This window comes from Carcharhinus amblyrhynchos, chromosome 4 (genome assembly GCF_965287045.1).
Source record: "Carcharhinus amblyrhynchos chromosome 4, sCarAmb.v2.hapA, whole genome shotgun sequence".
In the NCBI taxonomy this organism is placed as follows: Eukaryota; Metazoa; Chordata; class Chondrichthyes; order Carcharhiniformes; family Carcharhinidae; genus Carcharhinus; species Carcharhinus amblyrhynchos.
The window spans coordinates 39,046,916-39,065,738 of NC_137327.1; the positions used below are offsets into that span (position 1 = coordinate 39,046,916).

Below are 18,823 nucleotides of genomic sequence, written 5' to 3' on the forward strand. Positions count from 1 at the left end.
AAAATACTGTTGGATTTGAACTTGACTTTTTAGTTGGAATGATTTCTTTAACCACTGAGTTTGCAATTTTGTTCATGTGTATGAAAAATAAATTGTCTTTCTTAAGTAATACATACATAGAATAAGTCAATCCACCACTCAAGCCTTGTTATTCAATAACTTATGACTGATCTGATTGTAGTCTCAACTCCTTATTCCTGTCTACCCCCATTAAAGTTTGACCCCTCTTCTTATCAAGAATCTATCTACCTCTGCTATAAAAATATTTAATATCCCTGCCTTCACTGCTCTCTGGGGAAGAGAGTTCCAAAGACAAATACTCTCCGAGGGAAAAAAAAGTATCTTCTCTATCTTAAATGGGAGACCCATATTTCTGAACTGAGTTCTAGTCTACCCTTCCAGTAAATTATGATTTCCCTTTCACATAATCTTGCTGATTGTGCCTGACTGCACAGAGACCTTACAAGGGTCTCACTGTAACCTCCTTAACAATAGAGCACTGTATCTTTCCCCCTGACAATATAAGGTTTTCTCCAGCATCCACCCAATGTATGTATTTAGGTGCTGCCTAGACCTATGCTTATTTTCCTGTCTCCACTCTCACCAACAGACTACTATTTGCTGCATTCTAGCAATATTGAGGAGGGAAAACAAGCATTCCACATAGTAAATAAAATATGGAATTTGTAGCTCAGTGTGGGACAAATAAAATGCTGAAACTGTGTGCAGCCTGGTTAGGCCTGACTGAGCAAACTGTAAAACAGTTGGAATAAGTACGCTGAGTAGCTTGCTAGGCTAGCACAGAGGAATTTAAGAGTCAACCACATTGCTGAGGACCTGAAGTCACTGGATAGGTTTTTGCGACAGTCGACAACAGGTCTATGATGACCATTGCTAGGACTAGCTTTTAATTCCCGATTTAACTAATGAATTGATTTTCCATTCCATAATTGCTGTGCTGGGATTTGAGCCACAGGGCGTTAGCCTGGGCCTCTGGATCACTAGGGAAATTAACACTGCAGCTATGTCACCACCTCTCCCTCACCACATAGACTGCAGCGATTCAGAAAGGCAGATCACTGCCGCCTTCTTGAGGGCAATTAGGGTTGGACGACAAATGTTATTAATGATGCCACCTCTATGAAAGAATACATAAAACAGGTGGCAAGAATATGAAGCTTTGGGTGAGTCTGAAAGACATTGTGTTGTATTTCAATTGGGGGAAATTTGGCATTCAGTGTCTCTCTGCTGCGTCATTAATATTTGCTCAACCCCATAAGATTGCAGCAGTTCCTCATGCATTATGGTGCAGTTTACTTGTACTTTGTTTCCTTTATTCAGTATTGTTAAAAAGAGACTAACAATAAAGGGGATATTTATGCAAGAGTGTAGTTGTTTTCAGCACTTTCCTTTTAAGTCAGCTTGAGTTTTCTCCCAAGGAAATGTAAGTTGCTGAGGCCTGAGCATTGGTTGGAGTACTTTCCTTCTAGTGGTTTAGATACAGAATAGATTGGCATAAAATTAGTCTTAAAACAGTCAAGTGTGCCAAAAATATTACTTAACAACTGAGAAACAGAATTTAGCAAAATGTTGGCAATACCCTGCTAGCACTGCTTTCCAACCTAAAATGTCTCATTTGTTTCAGCCGATGAATTAATCCTCAGTCCGAGCTAATAAATTACTTCTAATCTCATGAGCCCTAATTTTTTTGTAATAACTTCTTGTGCCACACTTTATCAATTGGATTCTAAATACACTGCATCCACTAATTCTCCCTTATCTACCTAGCTAGTTACAACCTCAAAGTACTGACAAATTTGTCAAATATTATTTCCCTTTCGTAATGTTACAATTTTTAAGCATCTTGTTTTCAGGTCCATAATAATAGATTCTAACATTTTTCTGTTTTCAGGATAATTAGTTTATAGTGTCCAGTTTTGTTTCCTCCTTTATTGAATTATGGGGTTACGTTTTCTACCTTCCTACTGATAGAGACTGTTCTGATATTTGTTAAATTTTGGAAGGTCGAAACCAGTACAAGCATTGGTTTCTGGATTCAGGTCAAGAAATTTTGTCACCTTTTAACTCCAAAAGTTTGTTTATTTATACAAAGCAAAATTGCTCATTCTCATTAGACCAGTAATCCCCACTATTTCCAGAATGATTTTGTCACCTACTGTGAAGAAGGTGCAAAATATTTGTTTAATGTCTCTACCATTTCCTTGTATCCCATTGTAATTTCTCTAATGGGCTCCTGTTTACTTTTGCTAATCTTTTTATATTTACATTATGGTATCTGCAATCTGTTTTTATGTCCCTTGCTAATATACTTTCATACTCTCTTCCCTTTTTCATTAATTTCTTGGTGATCCTTTTGAATTCTAAAATCCTTCCAATCCTCTATCTTACTACTCCTTGTTAGTAACATTAAAGCCCCTGCCAAAATTAATTCAATAATTCTAGCAATAACAGTGTCATCTTTTTAATGGACATGAACAAGCATTTTGTTAAGTTCCTGTTTCTCATTGTCAGCGCTTAAATTTTTTTGGTGCTGATCCTTTGAAACTTACTACTCTATGTGAATCTAACATGTATCTAAGCCATTGTCGTAAGAATCAATGGTTCATGCAAGTATTGTTCCTTGTGGGCTTCACTTTGATACTAAGCTGATTTTAGCATTCATGTTTAATTCATTACATACTTTTTAACTTGCTACGTTCAGCATTGGTCAAAAACACATTTTGAATAGATTTTATTGAACAGGCTTATCTTGTCATGTCCATTGGAAAGAGGTGATACACAACAGTGACGTTCTCATTTTAAAAGGTGTAGGCTTTGTTGAATGAGTTTAATCAACAGATGGAGACAGTACCAGAGGTACCTAGTTTCAGTTCTGGCCTTGGGAACTTGTGTATTCTCCCCGAGTTTCCTCCAGGCGCTCCAGCTTCCTCCCACAGTCCAAAGATGTTTGGGTTGACCATGCTCAGTTGCCCCATAGTGTCAGGGAGATTAGCAGATTAAATATATGGAGTTATGGGGTTAAGGCCTGGGTGGGATTGTTGTCTGTGCATGCTCTTAGGCTGAATGGCCTCTTTCTGCAATGTAGGGATTCCAGGATTCTAAGCACTAACAGTGTTGCAGAATCAGTCCAAGTATTCAGATTCTCAGAAGGAAATCATCGCATTTTGTTTTCACAGGGGCAATTTAAAATGAACAAAAACCTATTTATTGAAATTTCTAACTGCCCGGTTTCAAAGATTTTTCACTTTTGAAATTTTAGTTTTAGTCCGTCACTTGAGGCAGCAGCCACCCTGTTTTGAAGCTAGGCAGTCATTTCTCTGTGTGACCTAGCTGTGTTTGTAAACCGTGCCAGCTGAGGGTCCATGAAATGATATTCTGAAAATTGCTTTCCAATTTACTGACCAGCCCCTCCCCACCAGGAGATGCCAGCTATCTTGCTGTGGTTTCTCCTACTTGTGATCATAGTTCAGGGGTTAACCTTGACAGTGGTTGCTGGAGGTCAACTAGTCTTTACCTTGCCCAGTACTCTGACACAGTCGTTTCCATTTGGACATCTCTATGGGCAGATCAGGAGTGATCTTTCTCTTCCTCCCTTCAAATCCTCACTAGGCCAATTGTAACACTCAATTGGTTAACATGTTGCAGACTGGACATTGAACGCGAGACTTTCCTGCTGAGTAGCTTATTGGTAAAAACTACTAAGGCTTGCTCTACCTAAAATAATAAATAGGTGTAGCCTTTCTGTACTTTATTTGTAATTTTCTAAACCGTCACTGATTTTTACTAAAACTAAACAGCAATCCTTTTAGAATAGCAAAAGATTCTGTGATATTGTCACTGCTTGCCAATTGCCCTCATTATAAAGAGGGCTGCTGTTCAACAAGATCAGCTTTGAACTAAAAAACTGAGCAACAAAAGCCATTAAATGAGGTTAAAATGTTAAACAATATTGTGTGCGTCATCTATTACAATTAATGAATACATTATTCCAAAAGCAGCAATTAAAACATCATTTCCCTGGCCAAAAATTTAAAATTATGTTATTTTCATTCAAGTGAAGTGAGGATTTCTGCCAGTCTGCAGGCTAATTTCGACCCCGTTTTAGTTTATTGAAAATAACAAAAGATTGCAGTTAATTTTGTTTTCCTGTTCTGTGGATGAGTTTATTTTAAGATCCTTGCTGTTATCCTTCAAAATATAATTCTTCTTGCAACGTAAAATTTTCTTACACTTGCCACAAATGTCAGAGGAACAGGCATAAGGTAACAGAAAAGGGATTTAGCCATTACGATATAAAGGAACAAGGATGCAGATACATATGTCCTGAGGGATGCGAGACTGGGGGTGGGGGAGAGGGAGGAATTGCTTTAAACCTAGCAGAGTAACAATGGGCAGCACCATCTGCTGGCCCAAATGAGCAGAGTCCTGACTGTTATTGAACAACATTTCTATTCATGCTGATGCATTTTCATGCTTTGGTGCATAATTTTACTTAGCTTTATTGGAGACGAGATTTACAAGCCTCTATTTAATTAGACATCCAGAAGTTCTCATTCCGTAGTGCGTTGTCTGGATGTGCAGTGATAATGTATTTGGCAGTATTGATTCAAAGGGAGGGCAAGCGATTTAAAAAAAACATAATGTGCCTCTGTGAGGAGAAGTGTGCATCTTCAGTGCAGCACACTAAATAGGCCATTTAGCAGTTATCATTCAATGCCTTCCTCACGAGCAGAGCCGGAGGTGAAAAAGTGGAGGGCTAGCCTTTGTTGAATGACAAAATGGCTTCTATGAGGAGGTCTAGAGGAAGGGTAAGTGAAAGACTGAATAAGTGGGAGGAGGGGTTTGGACTAAAGGCTAATGGGATTGCATAACCTTCTTTTCTACTGGTTGGTGACTGAGTCGCAATGCACCGCCATCTTAGCTGCTCCAGCTTTCTTTAGTATTGTGTTATTTGTTAGCTTAGGCCTAAAGGTGGCATTTGTTCACAATGTTTCAGAGGAGCTGTTTGATTGCCTCTGCCTACCAGTGCTGCAGTGCTGCTGTTAGGCTGATGAAGCATGTGCAGAAATATTATCCAGTGGAGTGCACTGGCATTGGCCTGAAAATCTGTTTGGAAATGCCTGGTGGCAATTTACTTTGCTGTAGTCAGCAGCTCATTTATGGGTGAGAAACACAGACATGCTAAGATGTATCTTACTGCTGTATTTAAACGGGAAGCTGTTCAAATTCCTGGAAAGGAGCAGTGGGTAACTGTAGTCTCCTTTAACATATTTCAAAAATTGGTTCTGTGGTAGTGTGAACAGCTTGCTTGTTTATAGTTCTGTGAATAAAACCTTTGCGCTTATTGACAAGTAGTGAATGAAAAGATATTAGTTATATTGGGAGACTAATTATCTCATTTTTAAAGAAAAGCTCTAATGAGCTTCTCTAGGGCTGCATGTACTGTGGAGCATGTTAGAATGCTGACAGTTTTGAGGCTAATATCTTTGCTTGTATTTAAACTGATCTGCAAAAATAAAGGGCAGTAGTCATTCATTCAGTTCTAGTTGTAAATCCTTTGTTCTGTTAAATTGGGGGCATGCTGACAAATCGTTAGTGTGTATAGTCGTATTGCAAAAATTTACTGAGCAGTTTGCATCTATTTTATCATTTTTCTCATCGTATTATTGTTTTTGCTGTAATGGTGCACGCAGAAATGACAGGTTGTTTAGTTGTGCTGTATACCTGTGATGGTCTCTTGAGAAAATCTTAAGAGCTGAAATAATAAACTGGTGTTTATGATTTCTGTAGCAGCCTGATCCACGGTTTAACCTTTTAAACAGCAGTGAGTTGTAACTTGCCATAAATATGTTAAATGTTTGCTACATTGGGAAGAATTTCCTCTTTAGCAAAATACCTAAATACATGAAATGCTGATTGCACCACATGTAGCAAATAGAGGGAATCGTCTAATATTTGTATTGAACGTTTTAAACTCTGTATGAATTTAATTTTCTTCACTAAATGTACATTCTGTACTTCTAACATTACTCAGAAGGTGCAAAATTGGTAAAAGTCTCAATGATTTATTATATGTTTCCTTTTGAGTTCACTTTCTCTGGACAGTAATTTTGGATGTGGTGGATACAGACCTGAGGATGGCATTTCAGAAGAGCCCAGTTTGAATTCCATCTTCAAATGCTCTTTGGCCGAACCACCTCGAGATGGTCGAGTTTGCCCAACTATGTAATCCAGCTCAGCATTGGGAAAACTGTTGGAAACTTCCTGTCCCAGCACACCACCTGTCAGCTGATCTTGGAACAGCATTGAAAGAAGACAGGGACATCTGTAGCTCGCATTCTGTTTTGTTAAAGACCCTCCCTATTGTGGAAAAAGAGCAATGCTGAGGAATCCATAATAATGGAGGATTATAGGTCCTATTAAAGATCATCATTGTGTGTATGTGCAGGCACTATGTAATATTCAGTGTAGCGTGCAGCCTAGAATATGTACCACATTCTGAGGAAAAGACTCGATACGCAGCATGACAGCGTTGGCCGTCTTCTATATTGTTTGGCTATGCTTTACAGGTGAACTTTAATGGATTTAAGAGCATAAGTGTATTTATCTGTGTATTGTGCACACATATACACTTGAAGAATTTCAAAAATACGTAAAAACTGATCTTCAGCAAATGAAAAGTTTTTGTAATCCTTTGCTTTCATGTTATAAGTTTACACTTCGCCATCCTTGCAACAAAGTGCATTAAGGATATTATTTTTTGCAATCATATGCTTTGTCCCTGCCCCCCCACCATGCTTTTTCCAATCCCAGCTTAAATCGCACCTGAGTGTATATATACTATTAGTTATTTTCTTGATGTAGCTAAAGCTAATCTGTATGTACTTTCTTTGCAGCCTCCTTCCTCTCAGACCGCCATTGATGGTTCTAGTCCACAAACAACGCAAATTGTCAAGTTACAGAATGTACAGGTGATGACTGGAAACAAACAACTGAAAAAGAAGGAAATGCAGAACAAGCAGGAGAAAGCTAATCGCATCATATCGGAAGCAATCGCTAAGGCAAAGGCACGTGGGGAGCAGAATATTCCCCGAGTGGTAAACCCAGCCTGTTTATCCACTGGATCTGCTCGAAAAGAAGAAAGAAAATCCAGCAAGTGCAAAACAAAACAAAAAGATAAAGAGTCCAAGAAGTCTAGGACTGTTTTATGTTCTAAGTCAAAGGATAGAACGAAAATAAAGTAAGTTGACCGGCATCTCTGAAATGTATAAAGCTATTTTTCTTCTAGCAAATTAATTGATTAGGTGCAAGTATTTAAATGTTCCTCTTCAAAACTAGTTTTTGTAAATATTTTGAAATTTTAGATTTGTATATTACAAAATAGAATTGGTTTTTCATTTTCAATGTTGCCATTTTACACATCAGGAGTTTTTCTTTAACCCTGAATGTTCAACTAAAATATTGGCCACTTAAAACAATGAAGGATTTTCAAACCCAAATGCTGAACCACTGTTTAGTATCTCATGTGAAACTGTAGTATCATGGAAACATATAGCACCAGAGGAGGCCACTCAGCCAATTGTGTCTGTGCTGCTGCTTTTGCACTTTCTCCATAGCCTTGCAAGAAGTGCTTCCCCACAAATATTTTTCCAATTTCCTTTTGAAGTTATTGGTATTTATTCTGTTTCCACTTCAGGTAAATTTTGGCACTTAACAAATAATTACATGCATCAATAGCAATCAACAGAATGCTTTTCTGATTTTGACACACAGGATCAAACATGCCAAGGTTATGATGATATTTGTCTTTACTCTGCCAAAACAATGTACCATAGCTACATCTTTGGAGGATCTTCTCCCTACCACACCCATGTGAGGTTTCCCACAATAGCTGCTCTTGTGACTAGACCTGTGCTTCATATTTACATCTACTAGGAAACTGTGTGTGAAAGGCCACACTCATCTCAGACACTCATTTTAGGAAATGCATTCCAAAGCATAGTAACTAGCTGCATTAAATAAATTCCTCCTCATTTTGCCTCTGGTATTAACCTTAAATCTGTGTCCTCTGATTACCTCCCATTCTGTCACTGGAAACTGTTTCTCTTTTTATTTACCCAAGACAATTTTGGACACTTGTATCTAATTCCTTGTATCTTAACCTTCTCTGGTTTTAGGAGATCAACCCCTGCTTCTCTAATCTCTCCCATGTAACAAAAATCCTGCATTCCTGATGCCATTGCAGCAAACCTCCTTTGCACCCTCTCAATGGCCTTGCCGTCTTTCCCAGATTGTGGTGCCTAAAGTGAATGATTTGAGCTAAATCAAACACAGGAGGAAGCTCAAAATGCTGCTGAATATGAGTTAATCAAAGCGTGATTTACCCAGTGGAGTCAGAATGTATTGCATTAACTGGTGCTGTTAGACCAAAAGAAATGAAAGCAAGGATGGATCCAGGCCACAGTCATGTTGGTAGTTTCTTCAAAAGTGGTGGTGTAATCACAGGCCTGAATTGAGCATTGCAAGATTTCCTGTAGAACAGTGTTAGCATGTTAAAGTAAATTTGTAATAAATGGTATTTGGCCATTTTACTACCTGCATTGAATATTATATGGCGCAGAGGGACCTGGATGTCTGGATGCATAAATTGCAAAAGGATGGTATGCAGGAATAAGTAGGAAAGCTAATAGAATGTTATCATGTATTGCGTGGGATTTGAGTATAAAAGTAGGGAGGTTATGCTTCATTTATATAGGACACTACTAAGACCACATCTGGAGTACCATTTACAGGCTCGAAGGGCTAGATGGCCTACTCCTGCTCCTATTTCTTATGTTCTTATGTTCTTATGTTCTTATTGGTCTCATTAAAGGAAGGATGCAAATGCATTGGAAGCAGCTCAGGGAAGGTTTACCAGACCAATACTTGGAATGGGCAGGTTGCCTTAAGAAAAAAAGTTGGACAGGCTAGCTGGCATCCACTGGAGTTTAGAAGAATAAGATTGAAACTTGATTGAAGCACAAAAGATCCTGAGGATCTTGACAGGGTGGATGTGGAGAGGATGTTTTCCCTTGTGAGCGAGTCTAGAAGTAGGGGGTCACTATTTAGAAACAAGGTGTTGCCCATTTGAAACTAAGATGAGGAGAGTTTTTTTTTCTCTGAGGGTTGTGAGTCTTCCTGAAAAGGTGATGGAAGCAGAGTCTTTAAACATTTGTAAGGCAGAGCGAGATAGATTCTTGATAAGCAAGGGAGCGAAAGATTATTGGGGGCAGGTGGGAATTGAGGTTACTATTGGATCAACCATGATCTTATTAAAAGGTGGAGTAGGCTCGAGGGGATGAATTTTGTATGTATATGCACCACCTCTGCTGCCTTCTAATTCTTCCAAATGCTGGGAGGGAAAGAAAACTGTTCATTGTCTAATTGTGCAGTCTCATAATGTTAAATAAAGGATCTACTTGAGCAAAAGAATGATGGTGGGAGGAAGAAGGGCAGGCCTCGGTTTAACACCTGATTAGAGTTTTGTCATTATCAACTGATGAGAGACAATGTTTAGATGAGCATTTCCACCCATGACATTTGCCTAATTTTTTATTTAAATTAATGGAAAGAAAATGTGGTGTCATCTATTAGGAGTGTGGAACTCATCCTGTTCACACATGCTTTTTATACTCTCACCAGGTGCTAAAGATGTAATGTGCAGCATTATCCTTTCACCTTGGAGGGGGAGGGACCTGCCTTAGAATTTCAGCTCGGTGATTAAGAAGTGTTCTGGCTACTTTAAGGATTGTGCGTGAAATGAATTTGACTTTTCTCACACTGTTCCCCAGCGGATTTAAATGAACACCACAGATCTAGCCACCAGAGCAGCTAGTGTGGGAAGCCTCATGGTGGTGTGGGAGGAGAAAGATCCTTGTGATGTGGTTAAGGTGCATTGTTTTAGCAGAGCAAGGCAAGGTTTGCTTTAGTATTGGCAGCAGTGTAGTTGACCTTGAAATGTTTTGTCCTGGGCATCAAACTCGGAAAGCATTTTGTTCCTCAAAATTGGTGCACCTAACTTAAAGTGCCAATATATTTTGTTTATGAATAAATATGTCGTATTAAATATATACACGTGCTAAAGACTTTTCCAATGATGATTAACTTCAGTATACAGTAGTAGATAAACTCTCCTAGTTGGTGACTAGTGGCGTGCCGCGCCGCAGGGAGCAGTGCTGGGGCCTCAACTGTTTACCATATACATAGACGATCTGGAAGAGGGGACCGAGTGTAGGGTAACAAAGTTTGCTGATGATGTTTGCTGAAGATGAGTGGGAAAGCAAATTGCGTGGAGGACGCGGAAAGTCTGCAGAGAGATTTGGATAGGCTGAGTGAGTGGGCGAGGATCTGGCAGATGGAGTATAACGTTGACAATTGAGAGGTTATCCACTTTGGAAGGAATAATAGTAAAATGGACTATTATTTAAAAGTTGAAAAATTACAACATGCTACTGTGCAGAGGGACCTGGGGCTCCTTGTGCGTGAATCGCAAAAACTCAGTCTACAGGTGCAGCAGGTGATCAAGAAGGCAAATGGAATGTTGGCCCTTATTGCGAGGGGAATAGAATATAAAAGCAGGGAGGTCTTGCTGCAATTGTACAAGGTACTGGTGAGACTGCAGCTGGAGTATTGTGTGCAATTTTGGTCCCCCTATTTGCAAAAGGATATATTGGCCTTGGAGGGAGTACAGAGAGGGTTCACCAGGTTGATTCCAGAGATGAGGGGATTAGCTCATGAGGAGGGATTGAGTAGATTGGGCCTGTACTCGTTGGAGTTTAGAAGGCTGAGGGGTGATCTTATAGAGACATATAAGATGATGAAGGGGCTAGATAGGGTAGAGGCAGAGAGATTCTTTCCACTTAGAAAGGAAACAAGAACTAGAGGACACAGCCTCAAAATAAGGGGGAGTTAGTTTAGAACAGAATTGAGGAGGAACTTCTCTCATAGGGTAGTGAATCTCTGGAATTCTCTGCCCATTGAAGCGGTGGAGGCTACCTCGTTGAATATGTTTAAGTCACAGGTAGATAGATTTCTGATCAATAAGGGAGTTAAGGGCTATGGGGAGCAGGTAGTGGAACTGAACCACTTTCAGATCAGCCATGATCTAATTGAATGGCGGGGCAGGCTCGAGGGGCTAGATGGCCTACTCCTGCTCCTATTTCTTATGTTATGTTCTCTCCAGATTGCTTTCACAGTTTTCAGCTGTTGAGAACAGTGCTCACGGAGTACGACATGGTGAAGCCTCATGGTGGTGTGGGAGGAGAAAGATCCTTGTGATGTGGTTAAGGTGCATTGTTTTAGCAGAGCAAGGCGAGGTTTGCTTTAGTATTGGCAGTAGTGTAGTTGACCTTGAAATGTTTTATCCTGGGCATCAACTCAGAGAGCATTTTGTTCCTCAAAATTGACGCACCTAACTTAAAGTGCCAATATATTTTATTTATGAATAAATATGTCATATTAAATATATACACACGTACTAACGACTTTTCCAATACTGATTAGCATCAGTATACAGTAGTGGATAAACTCTCCTAATTTCTCACCTGATTGTTTCAACAGTTTTCGGCTGTTGAGAACAGTGCTCACGGAGTACCACAATGTACTTTTTGTTAATAATTGGGAATTGATGGTTTTCATCCAAATTGTTAAATGCTGCTAATTCTTTAGCTGATTCACCTGATACATTTCTTCAATTAGACTGATGGTTAAAATAGAAAATTCAATTGAACAGTGAAAAAGCACTGTTTAGGACGTCTAAAATATAAGCTGCTATTTCTGAATGTATTTTGTGTCCTCAACAATCAGGGGGAGCAGGGGTGGAGGGGCAAAAGCTGGTGGAAATGGATAAAAAAAAACTAAGCTTGTGTTTATTTTACTTCTGGTATCATTGCTTTTAAGACAAGGGATGTCAGTGATGAGAACTGAAGATCTTCCACTCTATTTCATTTCAGTGTTACCCATTTCCAGATCAGGTTCTGGCTACATTTGACACCATACAGCTCTTTTGCTTAAAAAAAATGTACACACAATGTGTCTCGGAAGAACACATTACCATATCACTCGATGCCTCTTAAGAACAAATTGTTTTTTTGAAGTTTTGGTTACTAAACAATTATTATTCAAAAAGTGAAATGGCAAAAAAAATTGTCCAAGTGTAAACAATTAAAAATTGTGCAAGGAAATATTTGTCCCTTGTTTTTTCCCCACACATTCCATTGGTGTGTATTGTCCTGGTATTTATACAAAGAAACATTGAATAAGAACATAAACATAAGAACATAAGAAATAGGAGCAGGAGTAGGCCATCTAGCCCTTCGAGCCTGCCCCGCCATTCAGTAAGATCATGGCTGATCTGTCGTGGCTCAGTTCCACTTTCCCGCCCTCTCCCCATAATCCTTAATCCCCTCTCTTATCAAAAATGGTGATGGGTGTCTGGGACATTATCTGTCAGGTATGATTCTGTGAGTATGATTGTGTCAGGCAGTTGCTTGCCTAGTCTATGAGTCAGCTGTCCCAATTTTGGCACATGCTCTCAGATATGAGTAAAGAGGACCTTGCTGGGTTTACAGGGCTAGGTTTGTCATTGTAGTTTCCTGTTCCTAGTTGATGTTGGGTCATCCGCCTGGTTTCATTCATTTTTGTTCCACTTGTAATGATTAAATGCAACTGAGTGGCTTGCTTGGCCATTTCAGAGTCAACCACATTGCTGTGGGTTTGGACTCGCATGTAGGCCAGACTAGGTAAGAACGACAGGATGTATTTGTACAATAATTTCATAATTTTGGGGCTCGGGGAAGGAATGGATTGGTGGCAGCACTGATATACAGAGTGCCTAGATCCCCTTGTGTTCGTGGAATAGATCAATTATTTTTCTTCATGGATGGATCACGTGTGTTCTTGTTGGTATTCACCCACCGCTCTGTCTTCACGAGTGCATTCTGGAGTTCGTTAAAGGGATGAAAAATCAAAGTCAAGAATGATGGATATTTTTCCAGTTCTAGGAAGAGTCTGTATATCAAGTGGGGAGGCAGTGGCACAGTGGTGTTGTTAATTGACAAGTAATCCAGAGACCCAGGGTAATGTTCTGGGGACCCAGGTTCAAATTCCACCATGGCAAATGGTGGAATTTAAAAACTCAGTAAAATATCTGGAATTAAATGTTTTAATGATGACAGTGAAACCTTTGTCGATTGTTGCAAATACCCACCTGCTTCATTAATGTACTCTAGGGAAGGAAACCTGCCATCCTTAACTGGTCTGACCTACATGTGACTCCAGATCCACGGCAATCTGGTTGATTCTTAAATGGTCTCAGTTGTATTCAAATGAAACCTGATGGACCACCTGATATCGACCTAGGCATTGACAACAGCAAACCCAGCCCCGACCCTGCAAAATCCTCCTTACTAACATCTGGAGCTTGTGCCAAAATTGAGATTTGTCCCTCAGACTAGTCAAGCAACAGCCTGACACAGTCATTCTCATGGATTCATATCTTACAGATAATGTCCCAGACACCACCATCGCCATTCCGGGATATGTCCTGTACCACTGGCAGGAGAGGCCCAGCAGAAGTGGTGGCACTGTGGTAATCAGTTGACAGCTCCCAGTAGTTGCCCTGGGAGTCCTCAACATCGATTCTCAGCTTCATGAGGTTTCATGATACTAGGCAAATATGGGCAACGAAACCTCCTGCTGATTACCTTGTACTGTTCCCCATCAGCTGACAAATTTGTACTCCTCAATGTTGGACACCACATGGAGGGTGGCAAGGATGCAGAATGTACTCTGGCTGGGGGGACTTCAATAACTATCACTAAGAGTGGCTTGGTAGTACCACCACAGACCAAGCTGTCGGGGTCCTAAAGGACATATGTGTTAGACTAGGACTGTAGCAGGTGATGAGGTAACTAACAAGAGAAAATCCTACTTGGATCTCATCCTCACCAACCTGCCTGCATTCGTCAATGACAGTATCTGTAGGAGTGACCACTGCACAGTTCCTGTGGAGACAGCCCCATCTTCACATTGAGGAGCCTCTCCATTGTGTTGTGTGGCATTGGCATCGTGCTAAATAGGATAGACTCAGAACAGATCTAGCAGCTTAAAACTGGGCATCCGTGAGGCTCTGTGGGCCATCAGCAGCAGCAGAATTGTGTTCAACCACAATCTGTAACCTCATAATTCCCCACTCTCTACCATTACCACCAAACCAAAGGATCAATACTGTTTCAATGAAGCATGCAGGAGGACATGCCAGGAGCAACACCAGGCATACCTAAAAATGAGGTGTCAACCTGATGAAGCTTCAACACAGGACTACTTGCATGCCAAACAGCATAAGCAGTATGTAGTAGAGGTAGGTGGTCCTACAACCAATGGATCAGATCTAAGATCTACAGTCCTGCCACATCCAGTTACGATTGATGGTGGACAATTGAACATCTCACTGGAGGACAAGACTTCAGAAATATCCCCATTCTCAATGATGGAGGAGCCCAGCACATAAGTGCAAAAGCTAAGACTGAAGCATTTGCAGCAATCTTCAGCCAGGAACACTGAGTGAATGATCCAACTTGGCCTCCTCCTTATGTCCCCAGCATCACAGATGTCAGTCTTCAGCCAATTTGATTCGCCCTACATGATATCAAGAAATGGCTGAAGACTGGATATTGCAAATGCTATGGGGCCTGACAATATTCCAGCAATAGTACTGAAGATTTGTGGTCCAGAATCTGCCACACTCCTAGCCAAGCTGCTCCAGTACAGCTACAAGACTGCCATCTACCCAGTAATGTGGAAAATTGCTGAAGCATTTCCTGTACACAAGAAACAGGAAAATCCAACCTGGCCAATTGCCAACCCATCAGTTTATTCTCTGTCATCAGTTAGTGAAGGAAGTGATCATCAACAGGAAGAACATGAAGAGGTGATATAAAATAAAGCATCCTAATCTAAAGTGGATGCAGAAAGGTGTGGGATTAAATGTGCACAAATTATTGAAAATGGAGGGTGGGTTGAGAAAGTGGTTAATAAAACACTGAGAGCTTGTGTTGTATTAATAGGGACATGAAGTATAAAAGCAATACCTCGGGGGGGATGCACAAAAATGTTTCCAGGGATGAGAAGCAGAAAACTTCAGTTATATAGCTAGGTTGGAGAGGCCTGGACTGTTCAGCTTGGAGAAGAGAAGATTAAAAGGAGATTTGATAACACTGTTCAAACAATACTCAACACGGCATGGTAGGATGTGGCATGGTAGCACAATGGTTAGCACTGCTGCTTCACAGCTCCAGGGACCTGGGCTCAATTCCCGGCTTGGGTCACTGCCTGTGTGGAGTTTGCACATTCTCCTCGTATCTGTGTGAGTTTCCTCTGGGTGCTCCGGTTTCCTCCCACAGTCCACGAATGTATGGGTTAGGTTGATTGGCGATGCTGAAATTGCCCCTTAGTGTCCTGAAGTGCATAGGTTAGACTGATTAGCATGTAAATGTGTCGGGATATGGGGGTAGGACCTGGATCGGATTGTGGTCAATGCAGATTTGATGGGCCAGATGGCCTCTTTCTGCACTGTAGGGTTTCTATGATTCTACTTCTATGAAATCATCAGAGGACCAGACAGATTAGGTAATGGGAAACCAATGCCATTCATAGAAGAATTCAAAACTAAAGAATGTTGAATTATGGTGACAACAATGGAGGAAAATGAGAGAGCTGTGATTAGCTAGGATCTGGAATACTGGCTGAAAATGTGCTGGCTGGAAAATAAGCAAGGCTGTAAATGGCTGGCTGAAAATGTGGTGGAGGTAAATTCAAATGAAGTTTTCAAGAAGGATTTGGATAAGCTGAAAATAAAATCAAGGCTATAGGGACATGGGACTAGGTGAGTTGATCTTGCAGAGAGCTGGCATTGACATCAAAGACCAAATGGTTGTCTCCTGGGCTATAACTATTGTAGCACAAAGTTGGAGACAATATTTAAATATTTTGGCGTGCCTCAGGTGCATGGTCTCATCTACCTGAGGAGTATGTAATGAACAAGCACAAGTGATCACGATACTGCAAGCTGTTTAGCACTAATGAAGTAGCTGAATCGTTTGAAGGAACTTTAATGCTGAACTAATGTAATTTTCCAGTTTGGAAATTTATTGTCCCTGAGTGTGAATATGGTCCCACTGAGCAAGGTAGTATTAAAAGGTCAAGTATAAAGATATTGTCAAAAAGATTAACGGACAGTATTTAATACCTTTTTATGCATTGGTTTTATGGAGAGTGCATTCCAAGGATGTTGAATAAGATGTGACATCTTGAGAACAATTCTAAGTAAGGACTGATGTTCTTATTTATTGAATTATATACTCTCTGGTCTCACAGCAGTGATTTCTTCTCACTGAGGAGTATTCATTCCAAGTGCAAAGTAGGCTATTATACAAGCTACCAGAGAGCTAGTACATACTTGATAAAACCTAAAATATATAGCCCGTATTTTGTGGTCAGTGACAAAAGCATGAGGCTGAACTGTACAATTCACTGACAGCAGTTCACTGGCTTTTAAGTGACAACCTGTTGCCATCAGATATGTTGTGCAGTGCAGTGTTGTCTACAGGGGGATCTGTAGCATGTGTCAATAGAGTAAACACCAGTCTGACTGTTCAACCAATCTGATTGAAGAATTTCCACAGATAAACATAGCATCAAGCCTAAACCAGGAAATATCAATTGTGTGGGGAACGGAAGATGGGATTAGGAGAGATAAAAGACGTGATGAAAAAATTAAAATATATATTTTTATTCTTTTTGTATCTGCAACAAAGAGTAAATTCTGAAGAAATGAGATTTCACAATTACAAAATTAAAATTTGGTTCTAAAGAAATTGTTTGACACAAGTGGACTTATAACTTCAGTCAAAATTTACATTCACCTGAATGAACAAAGAACAACCCAGCACGGGAAACAGGCCCTTTGGCCCAACGAGCCCGCGCCGCCGCATCCTCCTACACCTACCCTGCCCTGCGTGTATGCGAATGGAACTCCTAACTTAGCCAGATTCAGGGGAGAATAGTGTCAATTTGGTATACCAATCAGCCTAAGAGCACATCTTTGGGGTGTGGGAGGAAACCGGAGCACCCGGAGGAAACCCACGCAACCACAGGGAGAATGCGCAAACTCCCACAGACACAGGCCCAAATCCATGTATCTGCACAGCTAGCAGTGCTAGTCACTGAGCTGTTGCGGCGCCTGTCTACCGGTCCAGGATCAAGCACACACACCGACACGAAGTACTAGGCCACTCCCGGAACCTCCAAGAGCAGCCCACGCACGACCCACCATGTGCATGGACCTCCACCTGCGGAATAAAAAGACAAAAACGGTAACATATAAGTCTGCATTTCCGGTCTCCCGAGGCCCTGACCCTATTTAATACCCACTACTATAACCCTCCATCCTTGTTTCGCTCATGTCTATCTAAGTAAACCTTAAACAAGTCCAACGTGCCTGCCTCCACCACCCTACTCGGTAGCGCGTTCCATACCCCCACGACCCTCTGCGTGAAGAACCTTCCTCTTACATCCAAATTATACTTCTCCCCCCTCACCCTTAGATCATGACCTCTCGTAATTGTACCCAATCTAGGGAGCAGCCTCTCACTATTGACTCTATCTATTCCCTTCAGTATCTTATATACCTCTATCATGTCTCCCCTCAATCTTCGTCTTTCCAAGGAGAAAAGTCCCAGTTTCTCCAACCTTTCCTCATAACTCAGTCCTTCCATGCCAGGCAACATCCTGGTAAACCACCTCTGCACCCTCTCCAGAGTCTCCACGTCCTTCCGGTAGTAAGGTGACCAGAACTGGACGCAGTACTCCAAATGCGGTCTAACCAGCGTTCTGTACAACTGAAGCATTAGACGGCAGCTCCTGTACTCTACACCCCTTCCTATAAAGGCTAGTATTCCATAAGCTTTCCTCACAACCTTCTCCACTTGTGTCGCAACCTTCATAGACTTGTGAACCTGAACTCCCAGGTCCCTCTGTATTTCTATACTCCTAATCGGTCTACCTTTTATCACGTTGCTCCTCTCTGCATTATTCCTTCCAAAATGCATCACCTCGCATTTGTCAGGATTAAATTCCATCTGCCATCTATCTGCCCAATGTACCAACCTATCTATATCCTGCTGTATCACCTGACATTCCACCTCAGTATCCACCAATCCTGCCATCTTGGTGTCATCCGCAAACTTGCTGATCACATCACGTACCCTCTCTTCCAAGTCATTTATGTATACTACAAAGAGGAGAGGTCCCAGTACTGAGCCCTGCGGCACACCACTGGTCACTGGCCTCCAGCCCGGAAAGGTCCCCTCAACAACTACCCTCTGTCTCCTATTGCCCAGCCAGTTTTCAATCCACCTAGCTACCTGTCCTTGTATCCCATGCGCCTTAACCTTTCCTACCAGCCTACCATGAGGGACTTTGTCAAACGCCTTGCTGAAATTCATATAGACGACATCAACGGCTCTCCCATCGTCAACCGTTTTTGTCACCTCCTCAAAGAATTCCATCAGATTCGTAAGGCAAGACCTCCCTCTAACAAAGCCATGTTGCGTATCCTTAATCAGATCGCAACGTTCCAAATGCTCATACGTCCTACCCCTAAGTATTTTTTCCATTAATTTCCCTACCACCGATGTCAAACTCACCAGTCTATAATTTCCAGGGTTATCCCTACTACCTTTTTTAAACAGCGGTACCACATTAG

The 18,823-nt window shown here is 41.0% G+C and overlaps 1 protein-coding gene across 9 annotated transcripts in view; it reads left to right on the forward strand.

The window, feature by feature from the left end:
* chd9 (chromodomain helicase DNA binding protein 9) overlaps window positions 1-18,823 on the forward strand; it is a 261,421-nt gene that overhangs the window by 138,250 nt on the left and 104,348 nt on the right. For 5 of the 9 annotated variants that reach the window (XM_080186992.1, XM_080186995.1, XM_080186994.1 and 2 more), the window contains exon 3: window positions 6,918-7,261. In XM_080186992.1, coding sequence (XP_080043118.1) covers window positions 6,918-7,261 — 344 coding nt within the window. Of the gene's footprint in view, window positions 1-4,666; window positions 4,830-4,992; window positions 5,185-6,917; window positions 7,262-18,823 lie in introns of those variants that run through there. The other 4 variants (XM_080186998.1, XM_080186999.1, XM_080187000.1 and 1 more) reach the window with 2 other exon arrangements.